General features: G+C 53.9%; 2 protein-coding genes across 8 annotated transcripts; both read right to left on the bottom strand.

Annotated features, from left to right (window-relative positions):
• Nucleotides 1-5,069: 5,069 nt before the first annotated feature.
• Nucleotides 5,070-7,764, bottom strand: LOC130526341 (LIM domain transcription factor LMO4.1-like). Of its 3 annotated transcripts, XM_057033919.1 has the most exons (5): nt 7,250-7,764; nt 6,591-7,040; nt 6,365-6,461; nt 6,107-6,247; nt 5,070-5,373 (listed from the first exon to the last, which is right to left on the bottom strand). In XM_057033919.1, exons 2-5 carry the CDS (start codon nt 6,803-6,805, stop codon nt 5,122-5,124), a joined length of 705 nt encoding a protein of 234 aa, XP_056889899.1. In that variant the 5' UTR covers nt 6,806-7,040; nt 7,250-7,764; the 3' UTR covers nt 5,070-5,121. The 3 variants fall into 3 exon arrangements, with proteins under 3 accessions (XP_056889899.1, XP_056889898.1, XP_056889900.1); XM_057033918.1 differs by having other exon boundaries at nt 6,591-7,764; XM_057033920.1 differs by having other exon boundaries at nt 5,186-5,408; nt 6,591-7,757.
• A 3,059-nt stretch (nt 7,765-10,823) lies between these two features.
• fkbp15b (FKBP prolyl isomerase family member 15b) lies at nt 10,824-25,287 on the bottom strand. 5 transcript variants are annotated; one of them, XM_057033328.1, is made up of 30 exons: nt 25,127-25,287; nt 24,352-24,455; nt 24,186-24,264; nt 24,020-24,089; nt 23,590-23,664; nt 20,030-20,128; nt 19,795-19,944; nt 19,626-19,694; nt 19,176-19,319; nt 18,895-19,046; nt 18,768-18,810; nt 18,576-18,692; nt 18,136-18,256; nt 17,972-18,054; nt 17,816-17,888; nt 17,615-17,724; nt 17,437-17,535; nt 17,256-17,350; nt 16,829-16,931; nt 15,941-15,973; nt 15,383-15,554; nt 15,178-15,314; nt 14,934-15,089; nt 14,707-14,859; nt 14,519-14,596; nt 14,315-14,428; nt 13,854-13,961; nt 11,529-12,184; nt 11,171-11,276; nt 10,824-11,072 (listed from the first exon to the last, which is right to left on the bottom strand). In XM_057033328.1, exons 1-30 carry the CDS (start codon nt 25,174-25,176, stop codon nt 10,992-10,994), a joined length of 3,630 nt encoding a protein of 1,209 aa, XP_056889308.1. In that variant the 5' UTR covers nt 25,177-25,287; the 3' UTR covers nt 10,824-10,991. The 5 variants fall into 5 exon arrangements, with proteins under 5 accessions (XP_056889308.1, XP_056889306.1, XP_056889311.1 ...); XM_057033326.1 differs by having other exon boundaries at nt 24,334-24,455; XM_057033331.1 differs by lacking the exon at nt 15,941-15,973.
• Between the last annotated feature and the right edge of the window lie 172 nt (nt 25,288-25,459).

Here is a 25,459-nt window from a genome sequence, read left to right on the forward strand (position 1 = left end):
GATAAGACGCTCCGTTAGCCTTGGGTTGACCTGGGTCGGGCCACCATAGCTGAGCTCTGCCCTCGACCCTCCGCTGGCATTTCAAACCAGGAAGTTCCACTGAAGAGGGCAGCCGGCTCGCTGCTTATCAAAGCAGTGGCGGTGGGACGCGGCACCTCGCCAGACACCAGACGTGAACTTCCTGTCTGCATTCCAGCGTTTCAGCTGACATTATCTGGCAACCGGACCAGTCTGGAGTCAGGAGAACCACCGTTCAGCACGGCTCCACCAGGCTGGGGCCCTCGTCCTCTCAGCAGAGAGATCTGTGTCTCAAATGCCACCCTTAGAAACACACACACACACACACACACACACACACACACACACACCACACACACACACACGCGCACACACACACCCTGACATTTCTAGCCCACCTGCTCCTCTGTGGAGATCAGATGGGGTCACAGGTCGATGGTACCTTTTCCGTCTTTTTGTCAACCCTAAATTATCATGAGGCACAAGTACACACACACAGTTACACACACAAGCACACACACAGTTACACACACAAGCACACACACAGTTACACACACAAGCACACACACAGTTACACACACAAGTACACACACACAGTTACACACACAAGCACACGCACAGTTACACACACAAGCACACGCACGTACATACACAGACACACACAGACACATTCACAGGTCATTCAGCTTAACTGGAGATAAGACAGAATCAGCTGACCACTGCCTGCCTGTCTGTCTGTCTGTCTGTCTGTCTGTCTACATGCCTGCCTGTCTGTCTGCCTGTCTGTCTGTCTGCCTGACTGTCTGTCTGCCTGCCTGTCTGTCTGCCTGTCTGCCTGCCTGTCTGTCTGTCTACATGCCTGCCTGTCTGCCTGCCTGTCTGTCTGTCTGCCTGACTGTCTGTCTGCCTGCCTGTCTGCCTGCCTGTCTGTCTGCCTGACTGTCTGTCTGCCTGCCTGTCTGTCTGTCTACATGCCTGCCTGTCTGCCTGCCTGTCTGTCTGCCTGACTGTCTGTCTGCCTGACTGACTGTCTGCCTGACTGACTGTCTGCCTGACTGACTGTCTGTCTGCCTGCCTGTCTGCCTGTCTGAAAGTCCAGTTTAATGTGAGTGACCATCATCATCATCACCATCACCATCATCATCACCACCATCATCATCATCACCATCACCATCGTCATCACCACCATCATCACCATCATCATCATCACCATCATCATCACCATCATCATCATCACCATCACCATCATCATCACCATCATCACCACCATCATCACCATCATCATCACCATCATCATCACACCATCACCATCATCATCACCACCATCATCATCACCATCATCATCATCATCACCATCGTCATCACCACCATCATCACCATCACCACCATCATCACCATCATCATCATCATCACCATCACCATCGTCATCACCACCATCATCACCATCATCATCATCATCATCACCATCACCATCGTCATCACCACCATCATCACCATCATCACCATCATCATCACCACCATTATCACCATCATCATCATCATCACCATCACCATCATCACATCACCATCATCACCATCATCATCATCATCATCACCATCACCATCACCATCACCATCATCATCATCACCACCATCATCATCACCATCATTATCATCATCACCACCATCATCATCACCATCATTATCATCATCATCACCACCATCATCATCATCATCACCACCATTATCACCATCATCATCATCATCACCATCACCATCATCATCATCACCATCATCACCATCATCATCATCATCACCATCACCATCATCATCATCACCACCATCATCAGCACCATCATCATCATCATCACCACCATCATCATCACCATCATTATCATCATCACCACCATCATCATCACCATCATTACCATCATCACCACCATCATCACCATCATCATCACCATCATCACCATCACCATCGTCATCACCAGCATCATCACCATCATCATCATCATCACACCATCACCATCATCATCACCACCATCATCACCATCATCACCACCATCATCATCACCACCATCATCACCATCATCATCATCATCACCATCACCATCATCATCATCACCATCATCACCATTATCATCATAATCACCATCACCATCATCATCATCATCACCACCATCATCATCACCATCACCATCACTATCACTGTTGTTGTGTGTCTGTGTGTAAAGCTGTGTGTGTATGGAGTGTGTAGCAGTGAGTGTTGTGCATGGGCTCCTTATTAAAGGCTGCTAATTAACTAATGAACACCTGGGTGTGTGTGTGTGTGTTTGATGTCAGATATGAAGCTGAAGTGAAATAAAGGGTGGTAATTACTAAGTAATAACACAAAGAGTGAACATCCTGAGAACAAAGCAGCCGTAAGGAGGATGTGAATGGAAGGGGGGGGGTCCAAGGAGCCGCCCCCCCCCAGCACAGACCAGAACAGGGTGTAACGTGCGCTGTCACGGGGACAGATGGTGCAGCGGCGCTGGCTAACAGCAGAGATGGAACATGTGATTCCCACTGAGGTGATGCTGCTGTCACCTCTGATCCACACACCACACACACACACACACACACACACACACACACACACACACACACACACACCCCTTCCCTTACATATGGGTGGGCCAGCTCAGAGGAAGGGGAACACGTTATTGGGGAGGTGGAGGACTGAGGCGGTGTGAAGTCAAGCAGGAAGCCTCCATGTTGCTAATTTATTTACAGCTTTAATTAAATGGATAGAGCCCTCACAGATAGGAGACAGAGAGGAGATGTTGCCAGCGTTACAGCACTTTAATTATGCTAGCAGCCTCCTGATCCCTGCGCTCTGCTGTCTGGGGAGCCGCTTAATTAAAATCCTCATTATTTTACTTTTAATTAGTTCCCCCCTCTTTTGTTTCCTTTCACCATATGGCCGTGTTCCGTGGTCAAATTAACGTAATTGAGCTAATTAAGCCGATCGCTTTAATTATTCAAAGCCTTCTGATTGGCCAGGACTCCTGCCCCCCCCCCCCCCCCCCCCCACATTCCTGGATGAGGCTTGCAGATGTGGAGCCACTTTCTTTGTCATCAGGTTGGTGCAGGTCCTCCATGTTTGAGCAGCTCTGGTACCTCTGAACACACGGTTCAGGACGCGCTGGACCGTCTGATGACCGCCTGATGACTGTCTGATGACCGCCTGATGACTGTCTGATGACCGTCTGTACCTCCAGTATGGGGGCGTCTCCAGGACTGACCCACCTGGGGGAGCGCCCTCCTTCACCAGGCTCAGGGAGCTTCTGAGTGGCAGTCAGAGCAGCAGGGTGGGACGCTGCCAAGGTCCCAATGTTTGCTTCTGTGTTTCCACACAGGCCAGATGTGGTTTAAGCGCACGTCAGGTAGCATCTGTCAGTGCTGGCCCAGGAGAGCAGGACCCAGCAGTGGGCTGGGTTAGGTTAGGTTAGGTTAGGTTAGGTTAGGTTAGGTTAGGTTAGGTTAGGTTAGGTTAGGTTAGGTTAGGTTAGGTTAGGTTAGGTTAGGTTAGGTTAGGTTAGGTTAGGTTAGGTTAGGTTAGGTTAGGTTAGGGTTAGGTTAGGTTAGGTTAGGTTAGGTTAGGTTAGGTTAGGTTAGGTTAGGTTAGGTTAGGTTAGGTTAGGTTAGGTTAGGTTAGGTTAGGTTAGGTTAGGTTAGGTTAGTTAGGTTAGGTTAGGTTAGGTTAGGTTAGGTTCGGTTAGTTAGGTTAGGTTAGGTTAGGTTAGGTTAGGTTAGGTTAGGTTAGGTTAGGTTAGGTTAGGTTAGGTTAGGTTAGGTAGGTTAGGTTAGGTTAGGTTAGGTTAGGTTAGGTTAGTTAGGTTAGGTTAGGTTAGGTTAGGTTAGGTTAGGTTAGGTTAGGTTAGGTTAGGTTAGGGTTAGGGTTAGGTGGGCCCGTGCCGAGGCTCCAGGTCCAGGAGCACCACAACGTCTCCGCCTAAACATGTATAAATATCCCGACTTCACCTGGTGTGTGAGGTGGAGCAGCTCCAGCGATTACTCTCATCTGCATGTGTTAATGTGATTAATTAGCAGGAATAAACACTTTCCTTTGACACTGACGGCTCGGCGAGGCGCACACCTGCAGCAGCTTCTCACCAGGCTGCTAATTGGCATCTGAAAACGTTCTGGCTAATTAGCAGAAGAGCCTTGATGAGTCTGGAGCGGAGCTCAACTTGCTGTGCTTTCACTCCATCCTGATGCAAAGATAATTGTAATTGTGATCATTTGCATACGTTAATGAATTTGCACGATGCCACTTGATCCGATGAGGGATAAATAATTGATGCAGCAGCGGCTCCCTGGTGAGCAGCGGGTTAGGCCCTAACCCTAACCCTGACCTGGAGGAGCCCAGGGCGTGATGGCAGCTGCCATTAGATTGACCTGTTCAGCCCCCGACCCCGACCCCGACCCCGACCACGACCCCGACCCCGACCACGACCCCGACCACGACCCCAACCCCGACCCCGACCACGACCCTCCTGTAGAGCCGATCTGGTGCAGGAAGCTGCTGGGGGAACCAAGAGCTGTGATGGGAGGCTGAAGCATCTATGTGGGATTAACTGGAGCAGGAAAGAGTAAACACATCAGATTGTTCCAGGATGGGGGGGGGGGGCTCCCCTTTAATTAGCCTGCTTCCAGATTAGACTCTTAATGGCAGGCTGCCAGCCTCCCAGCCCGCCAGCCACAGGACGTGGCCCAGGTTCAGCCTCCCAGGAGCCAGCCACAGGACGTGGCCCAGGTTCAGCCTCCCAGGAGCCAGCCACAGGACGTGGCCCAGGTTCAGCCTCCCAGGAGCCAGCCACAGGACGTGGCCCAGGTTCAGCCTCCCAGGAGCCAGCCACAGGACGTGGCCCAGGTTCAGCCTCCCAGGAGCCAGCAGCACCGATACAGGGCTCATGTTTAATTGCTCCTGTAAGCGGTCCGAGCTGGAGGCCTCCGACTCCGCTCCTCTGGGTAATCAACCCTGTTCCCACCGTACGGCGAGCAGAGAGGGACACACACGCCGGCCGTACAACACCACGCACTTTTAATGCCACGCAAACAGCATTTCCAGATCAACGATTACAACTTTGGGACACACAGGACAGAGACGGGAGGTCTTGGCTGGGTCCTCCTGGTCTGCAGGAAGGTCTCAGGACAACATTCAGGACGAAGACATCGGCAGCCGAGGACGGCGTGGAGCTCCGGCGCCACCGACGGCTCCTGCTCATCCTTCAGGGGAGGAGCCGCAGCAGCACGTGCACGTGAGGCTGTGCACGTGGCCAAAGACCAACACTGGACACTGAAGACGTCCTGCTGAGACGCCGTCGCCTCCTGACAGCAGCAGAGAGAAGCAGCGCTCAGCACACCTGCAGCACACACACACACACACACACAGAGACACACACACACACACACACGAGACACAGAGACACACACACGGAGACACAGAGACACACAGAGACACACACACAGAGACACAACACACACACACACACACGGAGACACAGAGACACACACACAGAGACACACACAGAGACACACACAGAGACACACACACACGGAGACACAGAGACCACACACACACACACACAGAGACACAGAAGCACACACACAGAGACACACACGGAGACACAGAGACACACACACGGAGACACAGAGACCACACACACACACACACGAGACACACACACACACACACACACAGAGACACAGAGACACACACACAGAGACACACACAGAGACACACACAGAGACACCACACACACACACACGGAGACACAGAGACACACACACACACAGAGACACAGAAGCAGACACACAGAGACACACACAGAGACACACACACACACACACACACACACAGATACACACACAGAGACACAGAGACACACACACACGGAGACACAGAGACCACACACACACACAGAGACACACGCACCCACACACACACACACACACACACAGATTAGATTCATGTCTTTGTTCTATGGACATTATGAAGAGTCAGAACAATATTTAAGAGATGAAAGCAGCCCGCTGTGCTGCTCAGAGCCCTCCTATTCACCTTCTGGTCCGCCAGCGGGGGCACGGTGGGGCTGAGCAGCACGGAGCCGGGCCGGTCCTGCTCACAGAAGATGGTGCCGTTGATGTAGTGGAAGCGGTCTCCAGGGACCAGCCGGACCCTGCAGGTGGCACAGCTGAAACACTGAGAGGAGCAGAGGAAGGTGGTGAGCCCCCGTGCTGGTCCCCCGTGCCGGTCCCCCGTCCTGGTCCCCCGTGCTGGTCCCCCGTCCTGGTCCCCCCCACCTGGGGCTTCCCTTACCTTCAGGTGGTAGACGCTCCCCTGGGCCCTCATCACCATCTCGCTGGCCGGGATGGCCTGGCTGCAGCCGCGGCAGGCGCCGCCGTGTCCGAACAGCCTGTGGGGACAGAGAGCATGAAGGAGGGCGTCCCCCAGACGGGCACGGCGTCCCCCAGACGGGCACGGCGTCCCACAGACGGGCACGGCGTCCCCCAGACGGGCACGGCGTCCCGGCCCCCCCCCCCACCTGAGGTAGTCGCTCCGGCACAGGATCATGCCTCCCTTGCTGTAGCAGCTGGGGCCCAGGTCGCCCAGCTGGGCCTGGCAGCAGGAGCACCTCAGGCAGCGCGCGTGCCAGTAGCGCTCCATGGAGAAGAGCAGGAAGCGGTCCCAGATCCTGCCGCCACAGCCCGCACAGGAACGGGGGGCCGGCGAGAGGCCGGGGGCCTGGCTGTTCACCATGCTGCTGGAGGAGAGGCTCAGGAGATGGTCACTGCAGCTCTAGAGCAGCAGAACCATCTGGTGGGAGCAGCAGATGCTCCACGGTTCTGGTGCTGCCGCTCAGCTAAATGTTGCCTCTAATCAGGGTTTAATGACTGGTTCTGGTTCTGGTTCTGGTAGCGGGAGCAGGGGCAGCAAGGATCAGCTCAGCAGGAACTGGTCAGGAGCAACGTGGGGGCTTCCAGTGCTGGTCGACCTTCAGAGGACACGGACCAATGGAACAGAGAAGTTGAGAGTTCAACAGAGAAGCGGGTCCAGCAGAACCAGCAGGGGTCCCGGTAAACAAGCGTCACCCCCCCAAAATGAGCACATGAATCTATAATCGGACTCCAGCTACACAGGAAGTCCTCACGGGAGCAGAACTTTGTTCACAAGAGCAAACGTGAGAAATGGAAATGAGGCGACCTGTCGAGGATCGGCTCCTCCTGCTGTGGAGCTGGACGGGGGGGGGTCAGACCCTGGGGGCAGCTCTGCTTCCCATCCTAGCTCTGAAACCAGCCCAGCAGACCAGAACAAAGGCAGCTCCTGGGGCTCTACAGGGAGGTGTGAGGGCCACCCTTGATGCAGCTCGTCCCTGTCCGCTGTCACAGCTGCTGGCTCGTCAGCTCCTCCAGCTCCTCCAGCTCCTCCAGGTTCTCCAGGTTCTCCAGGTTCTCCAGCTCCTCCAGGTTCTCCAGCTCCTCCAGGTTCTCCAGCTCCTCCAGGTTCTCCAGGTTCTCCAGCTCCTCCAGCTCCTCCAGCTCCTCCAGCGTCTGAGGCTCTGCTCCTCCTGACCAGCTGCTCAGGGAGCTTTTATACCTGACCAGGAACCAACAAGAGCAGCAGCCAATAGGAGAGCAGGGGGCGGGGTCAGCATCCGCTTGAGATGATTGGCGTGTCATCCTGTCGACCCACTCAGGGTGAAGCTCTCTCTCCCCCCTCTCCTCCCTCTCTCTATCTCTCCCTCTCTGTCTCTCCCTCTCTCTCCTCCTCTCTCTCCTCCCTCTCTCTATCTCTCCCTCTCTCTCCTCCCTCTCTCTCCCCCTCTCTCTTCCCCTCTCTCTCCTCCCTCTCTCCTCCTCTCTCTCCCTCTCTCTCTCTCTCTCTCCTCCCTCTCTCTCTATCTCTCCCTCCCTCTATCTCTCCCTCCCTCTCTCCTCCCTCTCGCTTCCTCTCTCTCTCTCTTCCTCTCTCTCCTCCCTCTCTCTCTCCCTCTCTCCTTCCTCTATCTCTCCCCCTCTCTCCTCTCTCCCTCCCCCTCCCTCCCTCCCTCCCCCTCCCTCCCCCTCCCTCCCTCCCCCTCCTCTCTCCCTCCCCCTCTCTCTCTTCCTCCCTCTCTCCCTCTCTCTATCTCTCCTCCCTCTCTCCCTCCCCCTCTCTCTCTCCCTCCCCCTCTCTCCTCTCTCCCTCTCTCTCTCCTCCCTCTATCTCCTCCCTCTCCCTCCCTCCCTCTATCTCCTCCCTCTCCCTCCCTCTATCTCTCCCTCCCTCTATCTCTCCCCCTCTCTCTTCCTCTCTCTATCTCTCCTCCCTCTCTCTCTCCCTCTCTCTCCTCCCTCTATCTCTCTCCCCTCTCTATCTCTCCCTCTCTCTCCTCCCTCCCTCTATCTCTCTCTCTCTCTCTATCTCTCCTCCCTCTATCTCTCCCCCTCTCTCCTCTCTCCTCCCCCCTCTCTCCCTCTCTCTCCCTCTCCCTCCCCCTCTCTCTCTCCCTCTCTCTCCTCTCCTCTCTCTCTCCCCTCTCTTCTCTCTCTCTCTCCCCTCTCTGTCTCTCCCTCTCTCTCCTCTCTCCTCTCTCTCCTCCCTCTCTCTCTCCCTCCCTCTCTCCTCCTCTCTCTCCTCTCCTCTCTCTCTCCCTCTCTCTCTCTCCCCCTCTCTCTCTCTCCTCTCTCCTCTCTCTCTCCTCTCCTCCCTCTCTCCTCTCTCCTCCCCTCTCTCTCCTCTCTCCCTCTCCCCTCTCTCTCCTCCCTCTCTCTCCCTCCTCTCTCTCCTCCTCCCTCTCTCCTCTCTCTCTCTCTCCTCCTCTATCTCCCCCCCCCTCTCTTCTCTCATTAAACACAGACTGGTGTGTAATTACAGAGGTAATAACACTTCTCCATGTTCTGGCTTTTCCACCATGTTCAACAATCTGCAGCACAAACGATCCAAAACAGAACCAAGGCAGCGTTTGTTGGTGGCCTTCCTTTCTCTCTCACACACACACCACACACACACACGCGCGCACACACACACACGCACGCGCACACGCGCGCGCGCACACGCGCGCGCACGCCTATAGTTCATGCATCACAGTTTGTAGAGCAAAGTTAACGCTGCAGTTATTGATTCGGCCGCTAGAGGGCAACGATAGAGCGATTCTCTCGCCTCCCATTTTGATGTTATGTTCTATTTTTTACTTCCTCATTCTTCTTTTTTCTATTTTTAACTTCCTCATTCTTCTTTTTACTATTTTTAACTTCCTCATTCTTCTTTTCTGTTGCACGTGTTTTCCTCCAGGTGTTTTAAGTTCTGTTGTGTCATGACGTTGATCTTTTACCTGCTTTTGTCTCTAAGTCGTGGTCCAACTAAAGCAGGACCCCCCCCCCCCCCGGAGAAGCGTAGCGACCAGAACTTGCTGCTCTGCTGGTGTGTCGGCCTCATCAGAACCTGGAGGACGGACTGGGAGGGGCCCCTGTGTGGAGGTGGAGGAGTCATTGTGGAGGGGGCGTTGGGCCGGAGCCTCCGTCACACCTGGGACACTTTCTAGAGCAGGAGACCAGGAGACCAGGAGACCAGGAGACATGGAGACCAGGAGACCTGAGACCTGGAGACATGGAGACCTAGAGACCTGGAGACATGGAGACCTGGGGACATGGAGACATGGAGACCAGGAGACCTGGAGACCTGGAGACATGGAGACCTGGAGACATGGAGACAGGAGACATGGAGACCTGGAGACATGGAGACCTAGAGACCTGGGGACATGGAGACCTGGGGACATGGAGACATGGAGACCAGGAGACCAGGAGACCTGGAGACATGGAGACCAGGAGACCTGGAGACCTGGAGACATGGAGACCTGGAGACATGGATACCAGGAGACATGGAGACCAGGAGACATGGAGACCAGGAGACATGGAGACATGGAGACATGGAGACCAGGAGACATGGAGACCTGGAGACATGGAGACATGGAGACCTGGAGACCTGGAGACATGGAGACCTGGAGACATGGAGACCTGGAGACATGGAGACCAGGAGACATGGAGACCAGGAGACATGGAGACATGGAGACCAGGAGACATGGAGACCTGGAGACATGGAGACCTGGAGACCTGGAGACATGGAGACCTGGAGACATGGAGACATGGAGAAATGGAGACCAGGAGACCAGATTCTATTTTATCTGCCTGTCTCACTCCTGTCCACTCCGGTCCGAGGTCATAAGAGTCCTCCTCAGGGAGATGAAGGCTGGAGTTTAACGGGTCGAGGAGGAGGACAGTGAAGTGAGGAACCCTCAGAACCGCCGTCAACAGACCAACGTCCCACAGGAACCGAGCCAGCTTGAGCCCAAGCAGGAACCCCCAGGAGAACTGGACCGCTCTGGGCTCCAGGACTCCTGCTTTGATAGGTCACATGTCCTCGGGCCTTCATCCCTGTTGGACGGGGACTCAAAAGCTCGTTTAGCCTGTTGCTGAGCCTGGAATGTGTAATAGTGGGAATCTGGAGGTCCTCGCCCACCTCTAGCTGGTGTGTGTGTGTTTCCATGGCAACGCCAGCCCCAGTTGCTCCTCAACCCGCGGCTCTTGCGCGCCCTGCTGGCTGTTTATAAAATAAACTCGTACATTTGGGTGGACAATTTGGAGTCGATTTAGGCCGTTTGACGGATCAAATGAAGCAGAGTGACGTCAGTAAAGGATCTGAAGCCGGATCAGAACCAGAACCTGAACTGGATCCTGTTTTGAGTTGCTGATGGATCCGATTTGCAACTTGTGACAGAATTAAAACAAATGTGACCAGATGCATCCAGCATAATTTATTCTCTGGAATCAGGAATGCACAGTTATGTAAAACTTCTGTTCTTAAAAGACACACAGCGATCCACAAGGTCGACGTCAGGACCACCACCGGTTCCAAAATACGCCCAAGAGCCTTAAAAAGAGGTCTGGACCCAGAGGGTCGGCGCCTTTCACTTCATCCAGTCCAGATCATCATCCTCATCCTCATCTTCACCAAAGAGAGGCGCGGGGGGGGGCTGCCCCTTCAGCGTCTGCACGCAGGTGAGAAACATCTGGATTACACAACAGTCCAGGGTGGCCCAACACCACCAACAGCTGGACAGCAGCCCGGGCAGAGGAAGGGGATTACCAGCTCGTCTTCCTCCTCTTCCTCCTTGGGTGGTGAAAGGGACTTTACAGGACCTTTGACCTGGAATACTGGTTCTTCCTTCTCCTCCCCCTCTGCCCCCGTCAGACTGACCCAACCAGACAGAAACACTGGATTAAACCTGTGCTGAAAACTGCACATCTGCAGCTGGAGCTAACTAGCTAGCATGAAGGAAGGTTAGCTCAGGCCTGAGTTAGCTGCAGATGTGGCCATGACCGTGTTGCTCTCAGTCGTAAACAAGTTATTACAGTGATTCTGAAACCGTCTGGACATCAGGACACCACAGCTCTCTGGACATCAGGACACCACAGCTCTCTGGACCAGGCTCTAGTGAACTCACCTTGTGTCCTTCCCTGAGCTGCTGTGAAGAGGGTCTGGAGGTGGAGGCGGGTTTGCTGGTGGCTGGAGGGCTTTGGGAGGAGAAACATTCATCTCTCCTCCATGTGCTTCTCTTTCCAAACTGCTGGCGTCTTCCTCAGTGCTGGCGGCGACGTCCTGGTCTGACCCGGCAGCTTGCTGGTCTGACCCGGCAGCTTGCTGGTCTGACCCGGCAGCTTGCTGGTCTGACCCGGCAGCTTGCTGGTCCAGGAAACCCTCTGCAGCCCTACTGGTCTCCTCCACGGAGACCTCAGAGTCCTGCGGCGGCGGCCGTGTTGCCGCGACCTCCTGGAGCTTCAGCTCCGAGTCACCTGCATGGATCTGAGCCTCTTCCACCGGTCTCACGGTCTCAGACTCAATCACTGTGGTCTCCGTCTCCTCCTCCTCCTCCTCCTCCTCCTCCTCCTCCATCGGGGTCGCGTTAGCTTGGTGAGAAGCGGATCCAGCTACGTGCTTCTCTTCCACTTGGCTCTCTCCATTTACACGAGTATTCAGCTGTGAGCTCTCCTCTGACCCACCAAGACTGTCCTCCTCCTCCTCCTCCTCTTCTTCCTCCTGCTCTTGATTCAACTTGAGAGAAGCTCCGTCTGTGTGACTGAGCAGCTGCAGGGTAACGTTCTAAAAAAGACCCACAAGGCTCATTAAAGACAAGATCAAAGTAGGTCTATAACTATCACCTGTTATTACGCAACTGCCACCTGTTATAATGCACCGGTACTTGTTATAATGCAACTATTACCTGTTATAATGCAACTATTACCTATTATAATGTACCGGTACCTGTTATTATGCAACTATTACATAGCTGGTAATAATAGTATAATGTAACTACTATTACCTGTTATAATGCAACTATTACCTGTTATAATGCAACTATTACCTGTTATAATGCAACTATTACCTGTTATAATGCAACTATACCTGTTATAATGCAACTATTACCTGTTATAATGCATATATACCTATTATAATGCAACTATTACCTGTTATAATGCAACTATAACCTATTATAATGTACCGTACCTGTTATAATGCAACTATTACCTGTTATAATGCAACTATTACGGTTATAATGCAACTATTACCTGTTATAATGCAACTATTACCTGTTATAATGCAACTATTACCTGTTATAATGCAACTACTACCTGTTATAATGCAACTATTACCTGTTATAATGCAACTATTACCTGTTATAATGCAACTATTACCTGTTATAATGCAACTACTACCTGTTATAATGCAACTATTACCTGTTATAATGCAACTATTACCTGTTATAATGCATATATTACCTGTTATAATGCAACTATTACCTGTTATAATGCATATATTACCTGTTATAATGCAACTATTACCTGTTATAATGCAACTATAACCTATTATAATGTACCGTACCTGTTATAATGCAACTATTACCTGTTATAATGCAACTATTACCGTTATAATGCAACTATTACCTGTTATAATGCAACTATTACCTGTTATAATGCAACTATTACCTGTTATAATGCAACTACTACCTGTTATAATGCAACTATTACCTGTTATAATGCAACTATTACCTGTTATAATGCAACTATTACCTGTTATAATGCAACTATTACCTGTTATAATGCATATATTACCTGTTATAATGCATATATTACCTGTTATAATGCAACTATTACCTGTTATAATGCATATATTACCTGTTATAATGCAACTATTACCTGTTATAATGCAACTATAACCTATTATAATGTACCGTACCTGTTATAATGCAACTATTACCTGTTATAATGCAACTATTACGGTTATAATGCAACTATTACCTGTTATAATGCAACTATTACCTGTTATAATGCAACTATTACTGTTATAATGCATATATTACCTGTTATAATGCAACTATTACCTTTATAATGCATATATTACCTGTTATAATGCAACTATTACCTGTTATAATGCATATATTACCTGTTATAATGCAACTATTACCTGTTATAATGCATATATTACCTGTTATAATGCAACTATAACCTGTTATAATGCATATATTACCTGTTATAATGCATATATTACCTGTTATAATGCAACTATTACCTGTTATAATGCAACTATTACCTGTTATAATGCAACTACTACCTGTTATAATGCATATATTACCTGTTATAATGCAACTATTACCTGTTATAATGCAACTATTACCTGTTATAATGCAACTATTACGGTTATAATGCAACTATTACCTGTTATAATGCAACTATTACCTGTTATAATGCACCAGCACAGGTCACAGCCATACCTTGATAGTGGTGACGATAATGCCCAGGACAGCCTGACCATTGTAAGATTCCCCGACTTCAAACTCTCCTCTCAGAGAATGGAACACTCCATTCATCACACGCTTAACCTGCGCACACACACACACACACACAGGCACAGACACACAGCACAGACCACACACACACACACACACACACACAGGCACAGACACACACCCACACACACACACAGGCACACACACACACAGGCACAGACACACACACACACACACACACACACACACAGGCACAGACCACACACACACACACAGGCACAGGCGCACACACACACACCCACACACAGGCACAGACCACACACACACACACACACACACACACACACACACAGGTTATGATGATGACCGGTTCTATTGGTTCTGGTTGGACCTGATGGTTAGTCACAGGTCAGGTGTGAGCAGGTCCCACCCAGATGACGGCTCACCTCTGCTGCCACGTCTCCTGAGGGCTTCTGCTCCAGGAGGCTCCTCTCCAGCTCGGCCACTCTCTGTTCCAACTTGGACCTGTCAGTAGTTCCTTGCTGCTCCAGGTCTGAGTACTGGGAGGACAAGAACCAAGAGCCAACATGAGCTGCGCTCCCTCATCCTCTGCTCGTGGCTGATGTGTCCGTTACACAGAGAAAATGAACCTTCTGCTGAAGAAGGAGCAGCTCCTCGCTCAGCTTCTCCTGCTCCTCTGAGTCTCTCGAACGCTTCACAAACATCAGCTGAAAGGTGTCAAAATAACCAGGCAACACTGTGAGTTGTGGACTGTAGGAACATGCAGGAACATGCAGGAACATGCAGGAACATGCAGGGGTGCATCTTTAGCGCGCACCTTCTCCTGCAGCTCCCTCAGCTGGTCCTGGAGGTGGTCTCTCTGGTCCCTCAGCTGGGCCAGCTCGGCGCTGTGCTGCTCTTTAGCAGATGCCAACAACTGGTGGCACTTTGTCTTCCACTCGTTCTCCAGCTCCGCCTGCATCTGGCACATCTGAAAGCATAAAGTGGATCCACTGCAGCGTCGTCCTGGTAACGCCTGTGTGTGTGTGTGTGTGTCTGTGGTACCTGGTCAGACACGCTGTGCTCAGTGCTGCTCCTGGCTCTGCGGAGCTGAGCCCACAGGTTCTCCTGCTCCTGCTGGCTGCTCCTACGTAGCTCCTCCAGCTCCTCCTCCCGCCGCTGCAGCTCTGCCTGCCACTTCTTCTTCCTTTCCAGCAGCGTCTTTTACAGAACAGACGAACACAGTCCTGGGGGTTTACATCCCTCCCATCCACAACGGGAGTGTGAGAGACAACCTCTGCTTCCTTACTCGTTCCAGACTTCCCTTCTCAAGCTTCAGGTCCTGCAGCTCCTCCTCCAAGCTGTTGACTCTGAGCTCCATCTGCTGTCGTCTCTGCTTCTCTGAGCGGTAGCGAGCCTGGGTGGCCTCTGCTGCCTCCTTCAGCTCTGGAACACAGGAGCATCCCTGGTTAGAAACACACACACACACACACACATGCCTCATCAGCACCAACCTTCCAGCTGTGTCTCCAGGCCAGCGATGCGCTGGCTCTGCTGGTCACTGCTCTGAAGGGCTGAGCTCAGCTTGTTCTGCAGCTCCACAGCCTTCTGCTGCTGAGAGGAAGCTTCCAGCTGCAGCTGAGACTGTCTGGCCGTGGACACAGCCAGGTCCTCGGTGAGACGCACCTGGTGGAGAGAGAGGAGGACATGGGCTGGGTGAGAGGAGGCGGCTGCACTGGAGGAGTGAGTGCGTGCAACAACAGTGTGGATGAGGAGCTGCTGACGAGGGAACAGCCGGAGCCTGTGGGAGAAATGTGGTGAGGGACCGCTGATGATGGAACGACAGGAACGTCTGTTCATGAACGATGGAATGGAGACGGTGAAACCAGAGGCAGCCAACGAGATCTGGGTCCAACAGGCACATCTGCAGGCGCAGAAACCTCTGGAACTTTGGTGGGCTCAGACTTTGGGGACGAGCTGGACTGTTTGGTTTAATCTGATTCGAGCCAATTCTGCAGGCAGGTGCTGTTTGACCGAGGTCTGGAAGCAGGAAACAGAGAAAGCAGGCTCACCTGGCCAGAGCCAAGGTCCTGGGGCTGTGTGGGCTGAGGAGAGAGAGCAGTCAATGCCACCAGTTCCTCTGAAGACAGCACAAAACACCACGCAGAGAAGTTCTGAAGCCCTGAGCCAGATCAGCAGCAGCACAGACAAGCCACTGACTCAAGGGACCAATAGCACCCCCCCCCACAGCAGACCCAGTGGGCTCCGTCAGACCTCCACCCTGAACAGGGTGTGTGGCCTCCTGCAGAGACTCCTGCCACCCACGACACTGTCTGATGGCCCTCCAGCCCTCTGGGTGGCGCTGCAGGACAGCTCACTGTCTGATGGCCCTCCTGCCCTCTGATGGCCCTCCTGCCCTCTGGGTGGCGCTGCAGGACAGCTCACTGTCTGATGGCCTCCTGCCCTCTGATGGCCCTCCTGCCCTCTGGGTGGCGCTGCAGGACAGCTCACTGTCTGATGGCCCTCCTGCCCTCTGATGGCCCTCCTGCCCTGTGGGTGGCGCTGCAGGACAGCTCACTGTCTGATGGCCCTCCTGCCCTGTGGGTGGCGCTGCAGGACAGCTCACTGTCTGATGGCCCTCCTGCCCTCTGGGTGGCGCTGCAGGACGTCTTCACCGTGGTGGCAGGTGTGTGCTGGCCTCCCTCACTCTTCTTCTTGGCTGGAGACTCTGAGCAGATTTTACCATCCACCTTCATCCTCCGATGATCTGACTGGACTCTGTGGCACCTCTGGTGAGGTGGACACCAGTTTGGAGCATCTGCTGGCTTCGACCTGTAGTCAGGTGACCTTCACTAACTCTGAGGGTGGCATGGTGGGGCTGGACCTCTGCTCAGCGAGCCTGAATACCCTGCAAACATGGCTGGTGTGCAGCGGTCTGCGGCTCTCTCTCTCTCACTCACCTTTTCCTGCTCAGCCTGGAGCAGCTTGGCCTGGCTCTGTTCATTGGACATCTTGAAGGAATCATTCCTCTTCTCCAGCAGCAGGTTACTCTGCTCCAGGTACCTGCTCAGAGCCCAGAGTCACTTGTAAGGAGCAGAAAAACCAGCCTGATTCCAAGTGGTGTATTTCAGCAGTCCCTGAACTTCTGCTGGTGTCTGGAGAACTGCAACAGACTCACTAATACAGCAGTTTAGCTAAGAGAGGACAGGTTTGGTTCCACATAAGCATCCAGCTCAGCTTAGTGTTTCATTCCTGAGACTTGTCTTCACTCTTGGCTACTTTACTCATTACTTAGGGTTGCTGGAGGTGGGACGCCTCAGGGCCAAACAGGAAAATGCTGGCAGGAACCAAAGTTTTCAAAGGCTCTTTTGATACTTTCTGACTCACCTCTGGTTCTGCTCGATGAGCTCACTGATCTTATGGTTCTGTTCCTCTATGCGAGAGCTTTTCTCAAAGACTTCCTTCTTCAAACATTCATTTTCCTGCCAATGAAAGAGATCAGTCAGTCCCAGCAACCTGCCGGAGATCAAAGCATCAAAGCATCAAAGCGTGCGTGCGTGCGCTGCACCTGAACGATCCTCTGGATGTTGTGCAGGATGATGGAGGTTTCCATGGGCATGCTGGACACCCCGGCCGACAGGTTGGCCTGCTTCTGTAGGTCATCTATCTGCCACAAACATGCCAAAGACAATGAGTGGAGCTCTCGTGCACAGCGGCGGTTCCTGAACCCTGAACGCAGCACAGACCTTTGAGCTCAGCTGATCCACTTTGTCCCCCACTTTTCCAATGGACAGACGGATCTCGGTGTTTTGTTGCCTCGCCTCGGTCATCAAGAACCCCGTCACATCAGTGGAGCCTGGACCCCCCCATCACAACCATGACAGCTATTAAGCTCCGCCCCCTGACCTCACGCGAGATGATTGCTAGGTGTCAGGTGGAGAGCTGACCTATGTACGGGGCAGCTTGTCCAGCAGGCTGCAGCGCGGTCTGGGCCACAGACGGGTGCGTGTAGGCGTACGGCTGTGACCCAATGGCACACCTCCATTAAACATATGCAGGTCTATGATCGGGACTCATGCGGCTTCATCTGCAGCACGTCTCACCTGAAAGGCAGGACCTGGCAGCCCGGGGGGACCAGAGCTCATCACAGGAAGTAGGGCAGAAGGTGGCGCTGCGTGAGCGAAACCTGCAGAAGAGCGGAGCCACCTGTCAGGGACGTGGAGCCAAAGACGCACAATGGCGATATCAGGCTGTGCTAGCAGCTTACTGAAGGTTGGAGGTGCCACAGTGCACATCTGCTCAGCAGCAGCAGCAGCGGCGGCGGCGGCGGCGGCGGCGGCAGCAGCAGCAGCAGCAGGCCGCTCCTTGGTTCTGCTGCCGCTGGTGTCCTGGAACAGATCACAGGCAGCTGTATTAGAACTACGCTAACGTTAGCTGCTGCCATTAGCATCACAGCCTGTGAGTCCCAGTCCAGCCGCGAGGGGACGACAGTCCACCGAGACAGGGACACAGCTGAGGTACTGACCAGGCTCATCTCCTGACCGCATGGCCACACCTCCACAGGTGGACGTTATCGTCCTCTGGAGGACTGGCTGGTAAATTCCCGTGTCCAAATGGGACAGGGGACTTTTGGAGAGTGTTTTAAAACCATTCACACAATCCAGGTACTTGCTCAATCTAAAGAGTCTCACGGTGTTCTGAACCCACCTCAAGCTCCGAGTCGCTGGACTCAGGTTGGCTGGAAGCTCCTTTCAGAAAGGGCAGCATGGGCTGTCCCATCTTAGCCATGCGGGAGATGAGGTTGGCTTTGGTCACGTCTGGATTCTGAGGGGTGACAAACAACTCACAACTCAGGTGCAACATCTCAAGGTGTCACTCATCTTCAGTGGTGCTGCTTACCGCCAGCTGCTCGCTCAGAGAGTTGGACTTGGATCGAAGTTCCCTGACAAAACAAGAGGGTGGCAGATGAAGCCGCCCGTCACAACACACAGGTGGGACACAGTGTCCTACTGGACTCGAATCTCACCCCAGCCCCCCTGGAGCCGTGGTGGGTGGCTGTCCTGGACCCTCTGAGGCCACCGTCTCAGTGCTGGAGGAGGAGGGGGCAGGAGAAGGTGCAGCAGGCTCTCTGGGGCTGACGCTACTGTGCTCAGACACACCGTCCTTGGCAAATTTCACCTGAAGTCTCAAAAAGAACATTAGTTGGGTCTTTGGAAGTAAAGAGAGGCGCTATCTCCTGAAAGATTGGTGGAGAATGATGGAGGGATGGACGTAAAGATGTGGGGCAGAAGAAAAGGCTCAGGGTACCCGCTGAAGCTCCACTTCAAAGATGAGCGTGCTGTTGGCCGGGACACGGTTGGGGACCCCCTTGGCCCCGTACGCGAGGTGGGGGGGGACAATGATGAGTCGGTGGCCAGATTTCTTCATTCCCAGCATTCCTTCCTCCCAGCCCTGGTTCCAACAACAGCAGGACACAATGACATGGAGCTTTAGAGGGAACCATGAGGTCACACGTCAGGCAACTCCAATGAAGCAAAGAGGAAGTTTGGTGGTGACGTGACGGATGGACGGACGGACGGAGGGGTGTCCGTCTGTCCGACAGGAGGGTAAAACCATGATGGTCAACCAGGGAGTTGAGTGGACCTGCTGGTCCATGTATTGCTCTTAAAGACTCTTATAAATGATATAAACGTACATGAGGGATTTATGAGTGACATGATGCAGCTCAGAAAGCTGAAATGTTGTTCTGATACTCACTTTGATCACTTTTCCCGACCCAACTTTAAATCGCAGCAGCTTGTCTTTGTTCTGGTTGGAATCAAAGACCTACAATGATTTTGAAAAGGAGGAGGTGAGAACATCAATGTTTCTTCAGGTGTAGACACCTACAGGAACCGGTGGCCACGCAGGAGAAAAGCTGTCCCACCTGTCCAATCCCATGATTGTGCATGAGCCAGCCGGTGTAGGAAACCTCCAGGAAGTCGCCCATCTCCACCGCCTGACCCTCACCAACTCTCAGATCCTGGACCAGGGCAGCATCTAGGGAGGCGGCGCTGTTGGCTTTGGCCAAACACACCTGAAGAACAGCAGCAACCAGCAGCACAGCAGTGAGGTCAGAGCGGTTCCTGCTACAGAGGAGGAGCAACGGTGGCGCTCTTCACCTCTCTGCAGAAGTCTGACGAAGATTTCTCCGATTCAAAAATAACAGACCAGTTCTGCATCTGGTCATCGTAGAAGGTGTAGTAGCTGTTGGGCTGAAGCTGCAAGAGAAGGAACGGGGGGTGAGAGGGTGGGGGTGGTGGTGGTGGTGGTGATGGTGGTGGTGATGTGGTGGTGGTGATGTGGGGTGGTGGGTGGTGGGGTGGTGGTGATGTTGTGGTGGTGGTGATGATGGTGGTGGTGGTGGTGGTGTTGGTGACTTCGGTGGTGGTGGTGTTTGTGGTGGTGGTGTGTGATTGTGTGGTGCTGTGTTCTGCTGATGTGGTGGTGATGCTGGTGTGTGCTGTTGATGGTGATGGTGGTGGGTGGTGTGTGTGTGCGATGGTGGTGGTGGTGTTGGCTGCTGGTGTGTGATGGTCCTGGTGATGGTGGTGGTGGTGGTGGCGCTGGGTGTGTTGGTCTGGTGGTGGTGGTGGTGCTGGTGGTGCTGGTGGTGCTGGTGGTGGGTGTGCTGGTTGGTCCTGGTGGTGGTGCTGAGGTGGTGCTGGGGATGGTTGGGTGGTGTGGGTGGTGGTGGTGGTGCTGGTTGGTGTGCTGCTGGGGTGCTGATGTGGTGGTTGGTTGTTGGTGGATGGTGTGTTGCTGGTGGGTGGTGCTTTGTGGTGGTGCTGGTGTTGGGGTTGGTGGTGGTGTGTTGTGTGATGTGTTCTGGTGGTTTGGTGGTGGTGGTGCTGGTGGTGCTGGTGGTGGTGCTCTTGGTGGTGGTGCTGGTGGTGGTGCTGACGGGTGGTGGTGGTGATGGTGGTGTTGTTGTTGTGTGCTGTTGGTTGTGGTTGGTCCTGGTGGTGGTGGTGCTGGTGGTTGGCTGGTGGCTGGTGCTGGGGGGTTGTGGTGCTGGTGCTGCTGGTTGTGGTGCTGGTGGTTGGTGCTGGTGGTGGGTGCTGCTGGTGGTGGTGCTGTGGTGTGTGCTTGTGCTGGTGCTGGTGGGGGTGGTGGTGATGGTGGTGTGTGCTTGTGCTGGTGCTGGTGGTGGTGCTGCTGCTGGTGGTGCTGGTGGGCTGCTGGTGGTGCTTTGTGCGTGGCTGGGGTGGTTGGTGGTGTGCTGCCTGGTGTGGTGGTGGTGGTGCTGTTGGGTGGTGCTGGTGGTGGGGATGGTGGTTGACGAGGATGTGTGTGATGATGGTGATGGGGGACCGGTCTGGATGGCTGGGGACAGGTGGGTGATGATGGTGGTGGGTCGGCTAAGGCTCCCCACTGGTGATGGATGGCGTTGGTGATCGATGGTGGATGATGGGGGGTGTTGGGTGATGGGTGAGGGATGATCGTGTGGGGGTGTGTATGGTGCGTGACTGGGGGTGGTCCTCTGAGGTTTGATCGGTGGGGGCGGTTGGGGAGGGGGGGGGGAGCGTGATCGGGGGGATGGTGGTTGGGATGATGGGGGGTGATAGGTCGGTGCTGGTGGTTGATCGATGGCAGTGTGTGGACGGTGGGGATGGTGTGATGGTGATGATGGGTGGATGATGGGGGGTGATGGGGGGGATGGGTGAGGACGGTGGTGAATCGGTCTGATCGCGGTGCGTGAGTGGGGGGGTTGGACCCCGGTAGGTGATGGGGGGGATCTGGTTACCGGTGCGGTGGATAGGTGGATTGGGTCGGTTGGGATCAGATGGGGGCAGGGTGTACGAGGGTGGGTGATGGGCTGGTGATGTGGGGTGGGACTGATGAGATTGCGGTGGTGGTGGGATGGTTCCGAGTTTGGCTGCCCGGTGGTGGTTGGTGATTGTGTGAGGGGCTCGAGTGGTCGGTGGTGTGCTGGGGTGGCTGAGGGTTGGGTCCTGATGTTGGTAGGTATGCGGGTCTGTGATGGGGGGTGGTCGGGGATTGGTGGGGGTAGGGTGATTCGAAGGGGGTCGGTGACTGGTGGTGATGAGGGATGGTGTTGGGGGAGTACCCGGGGAGGTGATGGCGGGCCTTGGTGCCTCGGTGGTGGAGGGCTGATGGGGGGTGGTATTGGCGGTTATGGTCGGAGTGGGCGGTGATGGTGGGTTGGTGGTGGGGTGGTGATGGTGCGAGGTGGGGTGATGGGCTGGGTGGCTTGGTGGTTGGTAAGAGTGATGGTGGGTGGGTGCGTGGATGGCTGATGATTGGTGGTGGTGGTGGTGGTTGGTGTTAGTGGTGGTGGTGATGATTCGGGTGGTGGGGCGTGGTGAGGTGGTGGTGGTGGTGGTGGTGAGGATGGTGGTGATGGTGGGGGGTGGTGGTGGTGGTGGTGATGATGGTGCGTGGTGGTGGGGGGTGATGGTGGTGGTGGTGGTGGTGGTGGTGAAGATGGGGATGATGGTGATGGTGATGGTGGTGGTGGTGGTGATGATGGTGTGTGATGGTGATGGTGGTGATGATGGTGATGGTGGTGGTGGTGATGGTGGTGATGGTGGTGGTGATGGTGGTTTGTGTGGTTGGTGAGGGTTGATGGTGATGGGGGATGGTGGCTGATGGTGGTTTGGTATGGGTGGTGTGCTTGGTGGTGGTGATGGTGATGTTTGGTGTGATGGTGACGGGGTGGTTGATGGGAGGTGATGAGGAGTGAGTGGGGTGGTGGGGAGGGTGGGTGATGGTGGCAGCCCGGTGGTGGTGGTGTGATGGTGATGATGTGGGTGGTTGATGGTGTGGTGGTGGTGCTGGTGGTGGGTTGGTGATGGAGGTGGTGGTTGATGGTGGTGGTGGTGGTGATGGTGGTGATGGTGGTGATGGTGGTGGTGATGGTGATGATGGTGGTGGTGATGATGATGTGATGTGATGATGAGCTGATGGTGATGGTGGTGGTGGTATGATGGTGTTGTGATGGTGGTTGGGGAGGTGGTGGTGATGGTGATGATGGTGGGGGTGATGATGATGGTGAGGAGGGGGGGTGGTGATGGTGGTGCTGGTGTGTGATGATGGGATGGTGGTTGTGATGGTGGTGAGTGGGTGTTGGGATGATGGTGGTGGTGGTGGTGGGGGTGATGATGATGGTGGGCCTGATGATGGTTGGGGGATGGTGGTGTGTGTGATGGTGATGGTGGTGTGATGGTGGTTGATGGTGGTGTGTGATGGTGATGTGTTGTGATGGTTGGGGATGGTGGTGGTGGTTTGTTTGATGGTTGGTTGATGATGGTGGTGATGATGGTGAGTGATGGTGGTGATGGGATGATGGGTGTGTGAGGGTGTGATGGTGGTGATGGTGAGGATGGTAGTGGGGGATGGTGGTGATGGGGGTGATGGTGGTTGATCGTGTGATGGTTGATGTGATGTTGGGTGTGATGGGGGGTGATGATGGTGGTGGTGATGATGGTGTGATGGTGGTGGATGGTTGGGTGATAGGTGGTGATGATGGTGATGGTGGTGGTGATGGTGGTGATGATGATGATGGGGTGATGGTGGTGGTGGTGGTGATGGTGGTGGTGGGGGTGATTGTGTGTGATGATGATGATGGTGGTGATGGTGGTGATGGAGGTGATGGTGGTGGTGGTGATGGTGTGTGATGGTGGTGGTGGGGGTGATTGTGGTAATGTGTCACTCTTACTGTGAAAACAAAGTGCAGGTGGATCTTGGCTGAGGCCACTTGCTTCTGTTGGTTCAGGTACAGGAGAAGCTTGTACTGCACAAAAGGAGGTGAATGAGATGGTGGCATCAGCAGGTGAGACGGTGAGACAGATCAGTCAGTGAGGAGACACAGGTGAGACAGGTGAGACAGATTAGACAGGTGAGACAGATTAGACAGATCAGACAGGTGAGACAGATCAGACAGGTGAGCCACAGGTGAGACAGATGAGACAGGTGAGACAGATCAGACAGGTGAGCCACAGGTGAGACAGATCAGACAGGTGAGACAGATCAGACAGGTGAGACAGATCAGACAGGTGAGCCACAGGTGAGACAGATGAGACAGGTGAGCCACAGGTGAGACAGGTGAGCCACAGGTGAGACAGGTGAGCAGCCAGCCAGGCTCTCACCTCCTTGCTGGTGTGGTTGCCCAGCACAGCAGCTCCCAGCTTCCCCTGCTTCACATACTGTCCATTGATGCTGAACATGGAAGAGACACAAGAGGCTTTGATTTGCTTTGAAGTCAGGGCTCCGTTTCCATGGTGACAATAAGCAACAGTGTAAAATGCCGCTCACTATCTGAACGTCTGGACAGCCGTGGCGAACAGCACAGCAGGGGCTCCGGCGGGCGGGGGGGCCTTGGGGGCCAGCGGAGCTGAGGACAGAAGGCACAGTCAGTCCTGCTGGGTCTGGTCCTACGCCTGGGGCTCGGTGGGGGTCTCACCAGGGGGGGGGGTCTCACCGGGGGTGGAGTTCTTTCTGGGCTGCTTCGGTGCCGTGTACTGGAAGGACTCGTTTCCCTGACTGGTCTTCTGGTCCAGCCCGAAGAGAGAAGCCAGCTTGGCCCTGCAATGATGACACCTGGTGACTAAAGCAGAACCAGGCTGGGAGCAGACGGAGCCGCTTCAGGAGGGGGGGCGGCTGCATCTGGAGGCTCCTGTCCCAGAGCCTCGGCCTGCACTCCCACGTGCACTCTCACGTGCACGTCCCATGGTGTCACATTCAAGAACAAGGCGAGGAGGTGGGCTCGGTGCCGAAGACGCCGGACGGAGGTTCAGGCAGCATGTGACCGGACTTAGCTGCTGCATCAGCAGTTCCACAGCGCAGCCAGTGTTCACACGCGCGCACACACGCACGCACGCACACTCACACAAGCTAAAACGGTCCCAGTCACAGCCGCACAACGGAAGGGATTCTTTCACTACTCATCCTTTAGGTTAGCAAATACACCCCATAAACCTGTCTCACCCACGGCTTTTAAAGTTTAAACTCGGCCGCTAAATCCAGAGGCGCATGCGCGTATGCAGTCTCTCATACGTGTGTGAGGATGTATGTGCGTGCGTGCGTGTGTGATACATTATTTTAAGTTGGTGACTTGAACATTCTGCGCTGTTTTAACACATTTACAGAGAATCTAAGGTGGTTTCTTGGTTTTATCTCCTTAGATTGTCCAGCGTTCGACCAGAGATAAAAGCGAATCAGGTGTCAAACAAACAGCATTAGCGGAACAAACTAACCCTCCTGTTGGAGACAGGAAGTCCCCGTCTTCATCTTCCCCGCCGAACATCTTCTTATTTCTGAATCTTTTCTTACAGAATGTGTCTAATAGTCTCAAGACTGGGCTCTTCAGTCATGACTACTTTGTTAAGCTCCCACTTCCTTTTCCTGTTCGTTGTGAAGTCAGCTGACGCCCCACGTGACCCTGCGGCAGGTGCCTCCTTTGGCCACTAGAGGGCGCCAGACACCCGAGGACCTGCACACGGCCGAGCTCTGCTCTGAAGCTGAATTTAGCTGAGTTATTTATGATGATGGACCTCACAGTACACGTTCCTGTCTTCATCTCCTTCATC

Source organism: Takifugu flavidus, chromosome 5, assembly GCF_003711565.1.
Source record: "Takifugu flavidus isolate HTHZ2018 chromosome 5, ASM371156v2, whole genome shotgun sequence".
Lineage (NCBI taxonomy): Eukaryota > Metazoa > Chordata > Actinopteri > Tetraodontiformes > Tetraodontidae > Takifugu > Takifugu flavidus.

Excerpts from the sequence above, each read along its gene's own strand:
- LOC130526341 (XM_057033919.1), bottom strand. The coding sequence starts at position 6,805 with ATGGTGAACAGCCAGGCCCCCGGCCTCTCGCCGGCCCCCCGTTCCTGT. Across the intron at positions 6,248-6,364 it reads GGAGCGTCTACCACCTGAAG|TGTTTCAGCTGTGCCACCTG; the intron begins GTAAGGGAAGCC and ends TGCTCCTCTCAG. Across the intron at positions 5,374-6,106 it reads CCCCGCTGGCGGACCAGAAG|GAGGCGACGGCGTCTCAGCA; the intron begins GTGAATAGGAGG and ends TGCTGCTGTCAG.
- fkbp15b (XM_057033326.1), bottom strand. The coding sequence starts at position 25,176 with ATGTTCGGCGGGGAAGATGAAGACGGGGACTTCCTGTCTCCAACAGGA. Across the intron at positions 15,974-16,828 it reads TCCAGGCTGAGCAGGAAAAG|CCCACACAGCCCCAGGACCT; the intron begins GTGAGTGAGAGA and ends CTCTCTCCTCAG. Across the intron at positions 14,429-14,518 it reads TGCTCCTTCTTCAGCAGAAG|TACTCAGACCTGGAGCAGCA; the intron begins GTTCATTTTCTC and ends TTGTCCTCCCAG.